This window comes from Cucumis sativus, chromosome 2, assembly GCF_000004075.3.
Source record: "Cucumis sativus cultivar 9930 chromosome 2, Cucumber_9930_V3, whole genome shotgun sequence".
NCBI lineage: Eukaryota > Viridiplantae > Streptophyta > Magnoliopsida > Cucurbitales > Cucurbitaceae > Cucumis > Cucumis sativus.
This window is the reverse complement of record NC_026656.2, coordinates 5580272-5594926: the sequence shown is the minus strand read 5'-3', so window position 1 is coordinate 5594926 and position 14655 is coordinate 5580272. Positions and strand designations below refer to the sequence as shown.

General features: G+C 31.6%; 3 protein-coding genes across 3 annotated transcripts; all 3 read left to right on the top strand.

Annotated features, from left to right (window-relative positions):
* The first annotated feature begins 2102 nt into the window (after positions 1–2102).
* LOC101216928 (FCS-Like Zinc finger 14) lies at positions 2103–5310 on the top strand. Its single transcript, XM_004152811.3, has 2 exons — positions 2103–3022; positions 4928–5310. The coding sequence occupies exons 1-2, from the start codon at positions 2478–2480 to the stop codon at positions 5085–5087; spliced, it is 705 nt and encodes a 234-aa protein (XP_004152859.1). The 5' UTR covers positions 2103–2477; the 3' UTR covers positions 5088–5310.
* Positions 5311–6525: 1215 nt separating this feature from the next.
* LOC101204747 (cytochrome P450 CYP73A100) lies at positions 6526–8885 on the top strand. Its single transcript, XM_011651825.2, has 2 exons — positions 6526–7807; positions 7904–8885. Exons 1-2 carry the CDS (start codon positions 6948–6950, stop codon positions 8637–8639), a joined length of 1596 nt encoding a protein of 531 aa, XP_011650127.2. The 5' UTR covers positions 6526–6947; the 3' UTR covers positions 8640–8885.
* Positions 8886–12234: 3349 nt separating this feature from the next.
* On the top strand, positions 12235–14130 carry LOC101205537 (cytochrome P450 CYP73A100). Its single transcript, XM_031880668.1, has 2 exons — positions 12235–13154; positions 13250–14130. The coding sequence occupies exons 1-2, from the start codon at positions 12310–12312 to the stop codon at positions 13983–13985; spliced, it is 1581 nt and encodes a 526-aa protein (XP_031736528.1). The 5' UTR covers positions 12235–12309; the 3' UTR covers positions 13986–14130.
* Positions 14131–14655: the final 525 nt, after the last annotated feature.

Sequence of the window (14655 nt, the reverse complement as noted above, 5' to 3'; positions counted from 1 at the left end):
CCTCCCAATAAAAATCCTAATGCAACATAGTAAAAGACAAAATTACCTCTACTCAGTATGTCCTGGAAATCGAAGGATACTAAAATTACATCACAATTATTAAATACAATTTAATTAATAAAATTTTGATGTTCGGTCGATTCATACCTTTAAGAGCCATTGCCGCTTTGTAATTGTGTGTTAATTATTGTTTCCAATTATAAATTCTTCTCCTCCTCCTTGTAGATGTAGCCAACATATTGTTAATGTACTACGTAAATATCTGATTATCTATTGCTTTACTTTCTCAGTTTTCTTTATTGACCGATTCTTTAATATTAACCTTAGAGGTTAACTATAAACTAAATATAAAGTAATTTTTTTCTTTTTTATCAATCGAGTTATACTCATTTTGACATAATAACAATTAGCTTGAGTTATTTAAAATTCATATTAGTAGTGTTGATTTTATACATGTGGCTAAACTATGTAGGCTACCTAAGTTGAATATTAGTCCGCCATATTTCTTTATTCTATTATTTTATTATTTGTTAAAGAATAGTCATTTCATATTTATAATCTACCGTTATAGTCTCTCACTCAATGAACAAGTCACTTATTCTCTTATGTTAATAAAGAGCAATTTAAAAACTAGAAACATAATTTGAGATTTCATATCAAAACTAATTGAACAGGATAAGATTTTCAATTTATTTTTTCTTTTTAAAAATATTTCATACAACAACTTAGGTGTTGAAGAATTGAACCCATGCTCTCTTGTCTTAGATGTATACAAGTGTTAGTTGATCAGCTAAGTTCATGTTGACTGAAATTCTCAATTTGTTCACCATTCTTAGATTGGATTCTACGTTTATTTTTTTATACTAAGTATCTGTATGGATTTAATGACTTTGATATCATATTAAGTAAACATGAATATCATCCTAAATAGAATTTGACAATGAAAAAAAAAGTAGTTTATGCATCTTTAGAAAAACATTAAGTATCATTGTCTCCTCAACCTAAGATCTAAAATAAGATTCTATTTGAATTGACTAGAGAAAAGTTTTTTTTTATGAAATTTTTAACTTAAATGTTTATATATAAAGTCCATTTCAAATAAACTTTAAAAGTTTTTCAAAAGTTATTTTTTAGTCGTTGCATACATTTTAATTTTTTTTCTTCGATAAAACATTTGAAAAAGTTGAATTCAACATTGAAAATGTTTGGTTAAAGCTAAGATAATAAATAAGAAAGTTGTAGTAAAAAAATTGAATTCAACCACTCATGAATTTACATAGGAATGATATGAAAGATATGGAGAGTGAGCGTTAGAAATAGTAACATTTCAATAGAAAGCATAATGCTAATGACACCCTCTCGGGATTGTTCGCTTCAAAATATGTTATTTTAGATTTCATTATTTGCATCATCCTTCCTCGTCATGTTTAAGTTGTAGTTAGTTTCTTCTTTCAATACTTATATAATTTGATAAAGTTCTCATACATTATCAAACTATAAGAACTAAACTCTAACTTGCTCCAAATTATAATGATCAAATTTGTAGTTAAATCTAAATTTAAATCATGTTTGAAGTTGGAGCTTAAATGTAATGGAAATGTAACGTAAGATGAATGAAGTGGTTAAGAAATGTGTAAAATAATTAAAATTTGTTAGCTAAAGCAATAAGATGGAGATTTGTTTTGGTTGGATGAGTGGTTTGTAAGAACTTTTAAAGTGAATGATGGTGAATATATTTGAGTAGAAATGAGTAAGGATAGACAAAGTTGTAAGTGTATGAGATGTGGAATCAGAATTTGGAACAGACTTAGAACACATTACTCCAACAACCATTACAAGTTCACAACAACCCATATGTTATATATATATATATATATATATATATGTATGTTTTGAAAGTAAAAGAAGAAAAATAAAGTGAAAAAGAAAACAGAAAATGGAGGAAAAATAAAAAGGAAAGAGCAGAAAGTGACAGTCCAGAAATTATTGAAGACTGTTGAAGAGAATAATTATTATTTTCTTCAAACTGTTTATATTCCTCTGCTCCTAAACCCATAGCCCTTCAGAAGAGAATAGAGAGGCCTTAAACTTCCTCTCTCTCTCTCTCTCTCTCTCTTTGAAGCTTTTTTTTTTTTTTTCTTTTTTCTTTTTCTTTTTGGTTTCTCCAACCCTTCTTTCAAGTTTCAATTTAGTGGGTTTCAAGAAACTCTTTGTTTTGCTGCTTCTTTCGTACTCATCGGAGATCTTGTTTCCAGAGGATTTTCCGGGGCTTTCTCTCTCTTTCTCACTACCTGTTTGTTAATTCTTCCAATTTACTCCATTCTGAATGTCATCTACACTTCACAACACTCATTTCTCTTCTTCCATTCCTTGTTTTTTTTGTTTGATGTTGTATCCTCTGCAATCCATCTGATTCTAGTGAGGGTTGTGAAAAAAAGAAAAAAACAGAGGAATTCAATCAAAATTTCGTCTAAAAAATGGAGAATTTCATCGGAAAAAGAAAACCCACCATCGGTATTTCACTCTTCACTGCTTTGTCTGGTTCATTCTCTTCTGATAAAACGAAATCCCCTCGTGATTTTGAAAAGGGTGTTGTTGGATTGGGTATAGTAGCTGCCATGACTGATTCTGACAAAATTCATGAAGCTTTTGTATCTTCGAAGGCGGTTTCTCCCAGGTCTTGCTCGATTCCTATTGTTTCTTCTGCTAAACCAGCGGCTAATTTCAGAGGTGGGTTTAACCTAGAAAAGGAAACTCTACCTGAGGTCGTTGATGAACTTTCTGAAAGTTACACTTGCGTAACTTCACATTTTGGTAATCGATTGTTTGAAAAGCGTGTTTACTTTAATGGTGAGCTCGATTTGGTCAATGGACGTTCTTCCAATATAGTGAGATCTGGGGTTTTTTCCACTTCCCCCATGAGTTTTGGTGTAGCGGAGAGAGGGTTTTGTGCTGCTGAGTTTTTGAGCTCTTGCTATCTCTGCAGCAAGCATCTTCATGGGCTTGACATCTTCATGTACAGGTAAATTTCAGTTCTATTCCCTTTTCTCCTTTGTCTTGCTTTAAGTTGATTTGATCAGCTTTTATTAGTAAATCTCTGGACCATTGAAACATGAAATTTTCTATATATATGGAAAGAAAAACTCAAACCCACTTCTTTGATTCCTATAGATGGTTGAGTCATGGTAACTTGGAATGGAATCTTATGTTGTTGAATGATTTCTTCCATGTTTTCTGGTTGGTTAATTGATGATTTGTTTTCTCAGTGAAGTTTATTGGATGATTGATTCTTTGATTTGCTTATTCTATTTGTTTATGAGATGTCTCTTTAGGAGCTTCACGTTTCAGATTTTGGGTTTTTATGATCTGTTTCCATCTTTTTGAGGATTTGTTTTTCAAAGTGGAAACATTTGTTGAATTACACAATCTGTTTCAGATTCGATAAAGGCCTGGAGCGGGCCCCTGTTTCTGGTATTTGTCAGCATGATTGTATTTTTTTTTGCCTTGATTGATATGATTGAGTTTGGTTACTGTCTCCCTTAGAACTTATTACCTTGATGGACACTTGAGTGATTCTATTAATCTATTATCATTATCAAATATTGGCAAAACGTTACTTCAGATTGGGGCTTAATTTCCTTTGTTATCTGCACAAATACTTCTCTTATGTCTGGATTTTGGCTTATTAGATGTTTCATTTTTTTTTCCTTTTTGGGTAATAAATTGATCTTTCGTGGGGAGAAATGAAAGAATATACTAGGCATACATAAAACATCCGTGGAACCAACTTCAGAAAAGGACTCCATCCCAATAAAAAGCTTAGATGTTTCATAAAAGATGACATATCTTCTATGATAAAGAAGAATTCTCCTCTTCTTGTATTGTTAAGCTGTTTGGTTAAAAGGATTATTCTAAAACGGTGCTTTGTTCTCATAAGAAATATAGAACTTGCAGTTTGACGGTTGCAATTGATGAAGAATTTTCAGGTCAGTTTATGTACTCTAAGATAATTGTGTTAATAGATCACTTTAAGCAGCAGCCATTACATGGTTTTGAGTAGGATGTAAATCAAAATGAATTTGCCTTCCTTTGGATCCTTGGTCAACAAATTGCTAGCCCAAAGCTGAAATTTGTCAAACTAATAATAATTCCAACTACTTCTTGATCAAGAGAAGAGTTTAGTTTTCATCTTCAGATATAACTTTTGGTCCAGAGGAGAGTTTAGTTTTCATTTTCAGATATTTTTCTAGTGTCTTTAAGCTTCAGTTCTAAATAATTAAGTTGTTTATTTCCTTTCTTATTGAGGACTTAAGTGTTCATTTTAAGTTAGCTACGCAAATACAACGGCAGACAGCTATTATTCCTTTGTCTGGACATTATATTAATCTTTGAATAGCATATGACTTAATCGTGGGACAATAATATTGGCTTGTTTCTTGGCTAATACTTTGAAGCTACCTCATTGATTATTGTCACTTGCACGGGTTTGTTTGATATTTTGACTTTTATACTTTTCAATTATCATTTAATTGTAGGCTTGTTATAGAGAAAATCTTCCTCATCTTACGGTTGTGAAATTAGTTGGACTTTCTGAAATACGTCGTAATAGTTAGTAATTGGAGTAGAGAAATCCGAATCCTGAATAACGGTTCTTCTGTTATTTGATTCAAATCATCACCATGTAAATGAAAATCATTGTGACCGGTGATTGAATTGAGATATTATTGATCAGCTAGTTATTAAATGGTGTTCTTGTCCTGTACTTTCATGTGGTTGAAATGAGATGACATGTGATTGGATATGAAACTTTAGCAATTTGGTTGGCATTCATTCAAGATTCTCATGAACTTGGAATCTTTTTCTTTTCTTTTTCTTTTTTTTTTTTCTTCCCTTTGAGAATGACTTTGCTGTTTTTTCATTTATGCAGAGGTGAAAAGGCATTTTGCAGCGTTGAGTGTCGCGACAAACACATCAGAGGCGACGATTGCAGGGACAAGTGTGGATCGAAAGCCATGAAAGACTACTCGGCATCGCCTTGCTCTGTGGCTGGCCCCCCTGCCTTGGCTTCAGGTGTGGTTGCAGCTTAGTAGGTAATCACATGAAAAATAAAAATATAAGTATAGCTGATTGATATAAGTAAAGTGTATCAAATAAACTGGTGGTAGCAAAGACTTTGTAGGAATGAATATCTGTGGGAAAGAAGTATTAATTACAAATAAGATGGTTTGTATGATAATTGTTTCATTAGTGATATTAAAATGTATGAATTATGGGTAATATCAAATATGATATGATATAATAGCTTAGGCAGGCCCCATGCCTAACAATACCAAAGTATAAAATGTAATGTTTTCTTCCCTCCAAAATTACCTTTTATCAATAAGATATAAAATCATAACTATTCATCCTGTGTTATTTGTAACCAAACTATCTTATAAAGTATGTCCACGTATGGTGATCGCGTATATGAGTGAGAACAACTATTATAACTAAAATAAAATTTTTGGGATAAAATCAAAAATGAAATTACGAGAGTTTAATATTGCGTACAATATAATTCTACTATGGAGTTATTTGAAGAGTTGTCTTTAACGCGTGTAATTTTCCATTTTAGTTTTCAACTTTTAAGTATTCTTTCTTTCCTTTAGGAAAGTTTAGAATTCTACTATAAATAAAAATTAGAAATTAAATATTAATTAATATTGAGTTGAGGGAAAGATTTCTCTAAAACAAAGTGTTTAAGAATTTATTAGTAACAATCTAAAATTTTGGGATGTAATAGTGGACTTATAATTTAATTATATTTTGATTCATGCTAAGCTATGTTTTGTTTATAACTTTATCTAGTGTTACAAAATTTGTCAAATTATGGCGAGTTATGTAACAACTCGGTTATATCTCATGTCGAACTTGACCCGACAAACTATCTAAGTTGAATGTTGGGTCATGGCTTAGGTCGGATCTTGAAATGGATTCAGCCTCTAAAGACATATTGATCAACAGTTTTGGGCTGTCCACAGTTTTTTCTTTTCTATGCATTGGCTCAACCACCCATCTGAGTCTAAACTAAACTAAATGTCTATGTCGCTACAGTAATTATATAAATGTCTCCTAATTGATTTCTTAAAACAAACTTTTAAGTTTTGTACATCTTCAGACTTAGTTTAATGTTTCACTTTAAGTATTAAAATTAAATTTCTGTCTCTAATGTGTTCTTCCACGTAAAATGTTTTTTTTTAAATAAAGAAATAGTTGATCAAATGTATCTAATGAAATTTAAATTTAAATTTTCTGTCTAATATAGATCCTGAATTATATTATATAGATATAAAATGTAATAGTAAATGAAGTTTGAGCTACTAAACGTAAGGTAAATTCGCCCATGGTTTTCCATGCCACTTGATCATAATTAAAATAATAATTTTAATATTAGTGTATTTAAATTTATTTTGTTATCATTTTTCTTTTATTAAAAACGATATTAGTAAAATTAATATATGTCATAAGTATACAAATAAGGTTTTTATATATAAAAATGCTATATTGGTATAAAAAATATATGTCACCACATTTATATAATTGGAACCAAACTCTACTACAAACATTTGGAGGAGTTGATTTTTGACCAAAGTTTTTTTTGCTTTGAGAAAGAAATGCATATGAACACTTTGACCTCTCTCTCACACATAAGGGTCAAGGAAAGTGCTTCTCTCTCTCTATATCCCTTTCACTTGAATATTATAATATCAAAACCATGTTGGCGATGATCAAAGTTGACAAAGAAATGTACTTTTTTGTTCTCTTGCAAGTGCTTTTACCTAACACAAATACATTCTATTTTTCTCTTAATTAAACTAAAATCTCACACCAACCTCACAAGGATTTCTTCTATATAAAGTCTCTTATCAAACTACATTCATCAACCAAGCCTCTCTATTTCTAAAGAAATGGCTTTCTCTGCTACAAAATCTAGTTCTACCTTTTCTCTATTTTCGATGCTTCTTGTTTCTGTTGTCACTAAGTTCATATTTCCCATGTCTCCACTTTCTTTTGGAGTAACTACCTTTCTTGTTCCTCTCCTCACTTATATCATCTCTTCCATGGCCTCCTCCTCTAAGCTTCCTCCTGGCCCTCTCTCCATTCCCATTTTTGGCAATTGGCTCCAAGTCGGTAATGATCTCAACCATCGTTTACTTGCTTCCTTGTGCAACAGATTTGGCTCCATATTTCTCTTGAAGCTTGGCTCCAAGAACCTTGTAGTTGTGTCTGATGCCGAGCTTGCCAACCAAGTTCTCCATGCTCAGGGTGTCGAGTTTGGCTCTCGTCCTCGTAATGTTGTGTTTGATATCTTCACTGGAAATGGTCAGGATATGGTGTTTACGGTTTATGGAGACCACTGGCGTAAGATGCGAAGAATCATGACGTTGCCATTTTTTACAAATAAAGTGGTGCATAATTATAGTGGCATGTGGGAGGATGAGATGGACTTTGTGGTACGTGACCTTAAGAGTAACAAGAAGTTTCAATCGGAAGGGATAGTCATCAGAAAGCGTTTGCAGTTGATGTTGTACAACATCATGTATAGAATGATGTTTGATGCAAAGTTTGAGTCTCAGGATGATCCTTTGTTCATCGAAGCAACTCGATTCAACTCAGAAAGGAGTCGATTGGCACAAAGCTTTGAGTACAACTATGGAGATTTTATTCCTCTACTCAGACCCTTCTTGAGAGGCTACTTGAACAAGTGTAAGGATTTGCAGAGTAGGCGGTTGGACTTTTTCAACAAAAACTATGTTGAGAAAAGAAGGTAATAAAAAAGTTATTTATATTATCTCTACGTTTTGTTTTTACTTCAAATTTAATAGTATGTAGTTGACATGATTGATTTGATCAAATTTTACAGAAAGATAATGGCTGCTAATGGAGATAAACACAAGATAACTTGTGCCATGGATCATATCATAGATGCTCAAGTGAAAGGTGAGATAAGTGAAGAGAATGTGATTTACATCGTAGAGAACATCAATGTGGCAGCGATAGAAACAACATTATGGTCAATGGAATGGGCAATAGCCGAGCTAGTGAATCATCCAGAAATTCAACACAAGATTCGGGAGGAGATTGCTAACGTCCTAAAAGGAAAGGAAGTGACTGAATCAAACCTTCACGAATTGCCATACTTACAAGCAACAGTAAAAGAAACATTGAGGTTGCACACCCCAATTCCATTGTTAGTGCCACATATGAACTTGGAAGAGGCGAAACTAGGAGGATACACCATTCCAAAGGAATCCAAGGTGGTGGTTAATGCATGGTGGCTAGCTAATAACCCCGAGTGGTGGAAAAATCCAGAGGAGTTTAGGCCAGAGAGGTTCTTCGAAGAAGAAAGCGGAACAGAAGCGGTTGCTGCAGGAAAAGTGGATTATCGATTCTTACCCTTTGGAGTTGGAAGGAGAAGTTGTCCTGGAATTGTTTTGGCAATGCCAATCTTAGGACTCATCGTTGCCAAGTTGGTTTCGAAGTTTGAAATGAAGCCTCCCAGTGAAATGAATAAGATTGATGTCACCGAAAAAGGAGGACAATTCAGTTTGCATATCGCCAACCATTCAACCGTTGTTTTTAACCCCATTACTATTTAATTTTTCTATAAACATAGTGCCCACGTATTTTTATCTTCTTGGATGGAATTAATTAGATCTTTTTTTTCTAATCATGTATTGTAACAAAATCAAATTCAATACAAATTTATTCTTCCCAAAATATATAGCTAAGTGTTTTATTAATTGTAATTTTAAGGTGGTGAGATGTTGTTAGTATTCTAGTTTATTAGCATTTATTATGTCAACCTATAATAAAGAAGGCTTGTGTCCTATGTTTAAACTCAATAATACAAACTCTCTCAAACCAATCAAGAGATTATTCAATCTCCTAAGTCCCACCAAAAGTTATGTCTTTTGATTAGAAACATTTGCCAAATAAATTTTGTGGTATGATTGTTGCTTTTTTAATTTGAATATTTTCTATACATATATACATATACATTCATACATACATATACATATACATACATATATATGTGTATATATATATATATATATATATATATATATATATATATTATATATATATATATATATATATTTGCTTTTATAAACAATTTCTAATTTCCATGCATCCTACTGCTTATAAAAGTTGATATATGACTCTCTAGAAATGAAAGGAGTTTTCATACCAACAATCCTATAAATTTTCTAATTGACTCAAATAAATAAACATTAAATTGATTGCATGAAAAAAAGTGTTTTTAAAAAATTTATTTTTATTTAAACACTTTTCATAAAATTTAGTTAAAATAAAGTTCAAAAATCTAAAAATGTGTGTTGTAAATTTTCCAATTAATGACCAGCTCTTTTAATCTTTCGGCCTCAATTGTTTTTCCAAAACCTCAACATAGTTTTCTTTCCTCACCACAAATTTTAAAAAATGGGTTAAAGTAGAAGTTGTAATTTGTTTTAAAAATATCTCTATACTTAAACGTCTACAAATGTTTTAAAAGGAAGGTTGAATCGAGGTTAAAATTCTTTAGAATTTTGAGGTATGAAATGATGGTGTTGAAATCTAAAAAAGAAAGAGTATTTGATGTGCCAACAAAAGAAATTTAGTATCACATCCAATTTGGTCGTTATTTAATTAAGGTTAAAATCCTATTTTGGTTTCTTTATTTTGGTCCCTTCAATTTTTAAACAGGTATGCTTTAGTTTCCAAACTTTTTGAAAAAACCTACTTCTGTCTCATTCGTTAGAGTTCCGTTAATTCTTTTAACCTTAACGAAATGATGATATGACTTCTATATTTGGATGAATCTTAGGGTTTAGGTTTATCATATTATCTAAATTGATAAATAACCAAGATAGAAACTTAATCAACACATTTATAAAAATTAATATTTAAAATCTACTTTTGTTCTTTTTTGTTCTCTAAAACTCAAACTTCTCACATCTGTCTCGGACTCTTCCACCCTTTATTATTATTATTATTTTGTAAATTGGAACCTTGAAGCAAATCAAAAGAAAATTTGACTATAATAGAAAAAAAATAGAACGAACATATATTGGTATTAACATATATGACAATGTAAAATAACAATAATAAAAAAAAATGTACAACTCATATGAGTAGAATGCCAATGCTTCAAAATGAGGATGATCAAAATCAAAGCGACATTTTGAATTCTCCAATAAAAAATAATTTTTCATATGATCTTAATTAAAAATTAAAACCCTAGTTTATGAACCTGATGGCAAGGATCAAAATACATTTTTTTAGAAGTTAATAAACTAAAAATATATAATTTTAAAAGTTTAGAAAACAAAATAGAACACGATACAAAGTTTAGAAACATTTCGAGAATATCTTTAAAAAATCATTAAGCATTAATAAATTCGTTAAAACTACCTAAAATTAATTAAGAAACAGTTTTTAAATACAATAAAATGAATCAAAATATTCCTAAAATAGAGTTTTTTTTTTCTATTAATGTTTATCATGCGAATTTTTACTATATTTTATAAATATTTATTTATCAATTTTTTCATTTACGATCACTTTTCCCCTATGAAATGGATTAATCTCTTTAACTTTTCCTCTCCTAACATGGTGATTTTTAAGGGATATATACAATAGGATCTTTCTCTATGTTTTTTTTCTTCTCTTTTCCTAATTTGATTTTTTGGTAAAGTAATAATGTGTCATTGTATAAATACAAACGACCCATTGTGGTCAAATGCTTTTATTTTCAATAATGGGTTGTTGTACGGCCTACTAAGAGAAATATTCATCTAACTTTTCCCTAATTAAAATTACATTTTATGGAAAGATACCTAAAAAGTCTTTTTTTCTTATAGAATACATTTTAACACATTTTTCACAACAATAATAATCAAAATATAAATATTAGGGTTGGTTTTTTTTAGTATATCAAAATATTTTTAAATATAACAAAATATCATTGTCTATAGATACCGATAGATTTTCTAGTTATTAACTTCAAGACTGGAAAAATGTCCATGGACTGCCTTTATCCTTATGTTATGTATCAATTTATTTTCTCATCTATTTTCAATTGACTGATATCGTGCAACATTTATAATTTGAGTCAATTTATAAATTCATAAATTGCCGTAAGTTAATCGATATAAATATATTATTAATATTGTCTCTAAAGAGCATTATTCATGCACCAATTCTTAGATGTGGGTGAACTTTTTCAAATATCAATTGTTAATAAAATAGACGGTATTAGAACTAATACATGACGGTGAGAAAACCCTAACCGAGAGCTTAGATTAGTGAAGGCTTAAGGGTTAAAGCAATAAAATTAAAGTCTTATCTACCATGTTTATCTAAATGAAAATGTGAGGGAGAGTACAAAGTCTTAGTACACTTTTAAAACTTATAATTAATATAATTATTAATTCAAAGACTTAATCAATCATATAATCTGAAAAGTATATTTTTTCCTAAGATAAGGTGTTTATACGTTAAGGTTTGAATCACATCCCATCACGTAATTTTTAATTTTTTTTCTTTTTTTAGTTTTAACAAAACAAAAGAAACTTAATTAAAACAAATGAAAGAGCCTCGATAGTGTAAAATATATATTCTCCACCAAAAAGTTGGAATTTTGAAATTAAATATATCATCTAAAGTTTGTTTAGTTGAGATATATTTAGAGTTTATTTCTTGTTAACACCTATTTACTTCCCAATATGCAATCTTAACGATAATTTTAAGGTTATAGACTAAATAGTGAGAAAAATTAAAATTAATTAAACCATAATTATGCACTAAATTATTGTTCTTTCTCAAATTACATGAACTAAACATGTCTTTTCCCCATTTTTGTAGAATAGCTTAAGGAAAGATGCGGAAAGACAATGCATCATAAAAAGCAGCCACACAACTAAACCAATCATTATTAAAGAAAACCAACTCTCTCTCATTGAGATATAAAAAATATATGCACAAAGCTGCGGTTTGAGTCAAAGGGCCAAAGTTGAATATGGTCAAAATTGACACATTATTTATTTGCTTATAGTTGCCAAAGGCAGCTTCACCAACCATTACCAATTACCAACCCCAAATTTTGACCTTTTCATTCAAATAATTCTCACCAGAAACCACTTCTATTTTTCACTTATAAGCACACAGATTTGCCTCTTACCCACAAAAATCACTTACCTATATAAACCATTCCCCCACCTTTCAAGCTCTCAATCACCTGTCTTTGGATCTGAATCTCTAAAGACAATGGCTTCCAATGCCTTACTTTCTCTATTTTCAATGATTCTTGTTTCTGTTGTTACTAAATTGATATTTCCCACGTCTCCACTTGCTTTTGGACTAACTATCTTCCTTGTTCCTCTCCTCACCTATATCATCTCTTCCATGGCCTCCTCCTCTAAGCTTCCTCCTGGCCCTCTCTCCATTCCCATTTTTGGCAATTGGCTCCAAGTCGGTAATGATCTCAACCATCGTTTACTTGCTTCCTTGTGCAACAGATTTGGCTCCATATTTCTCTTGAAGCTTGGCTCCAAGAACCTTGTAGTTGTGTCTGATGCCGAGCTTGCCAGCCAAGTTCTCCATGCTCAGGGTGTCGAGTTTGGCTCTCGTCCTCGTAATGTTGTGTTTGATATCTTCACTGGAAATGGTCAGGATATGGTGTTTACGGTTTATGGAGACCACTGGCGTAAGATGCGAAGAATCATGACGTTGCCATTTTTTACAAATAAAGTGGTGCATAATTATAGTGGTATGTGGGAGGATGAGATGGACTTTGTGGTACGTGACCTTAAGAGTAACAAGAAGTTTCAATCTGAAGGGATAGTCATCAGAAAGCGTTTGCAGTTGATGTTGTACAACATCATGTATAGAATGATGTTTGATGCAAAGTTTGAGTCTCAGGATGATCCTTTGTTCATCGAAGCAACTCGATTCAACTCAGAAAGGAGTCGATTGGCACAAAGCTTTGAGTACAACTATGGAGATTTTATTCCTCTACTCAGACCCTTCTTGAGAGGCTACTTGAACAAGTGTAGGGATTTGCAGAGTAGGCGGTTGGAATTTTTCAACAAAAACTATGTTGAGAAAAGAAGGTAATAGAAAAGTTATTATATTTTCTCTACTTTCTGTTTTCATTTTAAATTCAATAGTATGTAACTAACATGATTGATTTGTCGAATTTTAACAGAAAGATAATGGCTGCTAATGGAGATAAACACAAGATAACTTGTGCCATGGATCATATCATAGATGCTCAAATGAAAGGTGAGATAAGTGAAGAGAATGTGATTTACATCGTAGAGAACATCAATGTGGCAGCGATAGAAACAACATTATGGTCAATGGAATGGGCAATAGCCGAGCTAGTGAATCATCCAGAAATCCAACACAAGATTCGAGAGGAGATTGCCAACGTCCTAAAAGGAAAGGAAGTGACTGAATCAAACCTTCACGAATTGCCATACTTACAAGCAACAGTAAAAGAAACATTGAGGTTGCACACCCCAATTCCATTGTTAGTGCCACATATGAACTTGGAAGAGGCGAAACTAGGAGGATACACCATTCCAAAGGAATCCAAGGTGGTCGTTAATGCATGGTGGCTAGCTAATAACCCCGAGTGGTGGAAAAATCCAGAGGAGTTTAGGCCAGAGAGGTTCTTCGAAGAAGAAAGCGGAACAGAAGCGGTTGCTGCAGGAAAAGTGGATTATCGATTCTTACCCTTTGGAGTTGGAAGGAGAAGTTGTCCTGGAATTGTTTTGGCAATGCCAATCTTAGGACTCATCGTTGCCAAGTTGGTTTCAAAGTTTGAAATGAAGCCTCCCAGTGAAATGAATAAGATTGATGTCACCGAAAAAGGAGGACAATTCAGTCTGCATATCGCCAACCATTCAACCGTTGTTTTTAACCCCATCACTTCTTAATTTTTATTCATCATACTTCTTATATTAATTTTGTCTTCTTGAATTAAATTGCATTATTTTTTTCTATCTTGTATTCGTAATGGAAATCAAATCCAATACAAATTTATTCTAATTAGATAAATATATAATTCATCCTTTTCATGTATTCATCTTTTCTAATCTTTACACTCTTGACCAACATAGGAGCTTAACTAAAAAAAATTAAATGTTTAAATATGCCACTTCACATTATTGAACTCCAAATGAAAGAAACAGTGTCCATTCTTATGGGTGAATTTTAGCCCCCACAAAATAAAACCAAAATTCAAGTTAAAATAAAATAAAATAAGATCTATCTCGTTAGGGATTAGGAAATCCTAACGGGGATTAAAATAAACTATCCATCAAATCCCCTATAAATACACCATTCAAACTTGACGTGAAGTAACTTAAACTTCTAACTCTTTTATTCTATTATTTTGATCTTTAACTTTGATATTAGAATTAGTTTTCTTTGTTTTATCGGTCTCTTTTTTTTAAAAAAAGTAATAATTTACCGTTGTTGCCATGTGAAAGTCAGTCCGGTGCATTTTCCCCTATCCAAATCTAAAAATTGACATCTACAATATATCGGCCGATGAGGATGCTTTACTTGTGCAATTGAGATTTTCACATAATTAAGAAAATGAAG

Excerpts from the sequence above, each read along its gene's own strand:
- LOC101204747 (XM_011651825.2), top strand. The coding sequence starts at position 6,948 with ATGGCTTTCTCTGCTACAAAATCTAGTTCTACCTTTTCTCTATTTTCG. Across the intron at positions 7,808-7,903 it reads AACTATGTTGAGAAAAGAAG|AAAGATAATGGCTGCTAATG; the intron begins GTAATAAAAAAG and ends CAAATTTTACAG.
- LOC101205537 (XM_031880668.1), top strand. The coding sequence starts at position 12,310 with ATGGCTTCCAATGCCTTACTTTCTCTATTTTCAATGATTCTTGTTTCT. Across the intron at positions 13,155-13,249 it reads AACTATGTTGAGAAAAGAAG|AAAGATAATGGCTGCTAATG; the intron begins GTAATAGAAAAG and ends GAATTTTAACAG.
- LOC101216928 (XM_004152811.3), top strand. The coding sequence starts at position 2,478 with ATGGAGAATTTCATCGGAAAAAGAAAACCCACCATCGGTATTTCACTC. Across the intron at positions 3,023-4,927 it reads CTTGACATCTTCATGTACAG|AGGTGAAAAGGCATTTTGCA; the intron begins GTAAATTTCAGT and ends TCATTTATGCAG.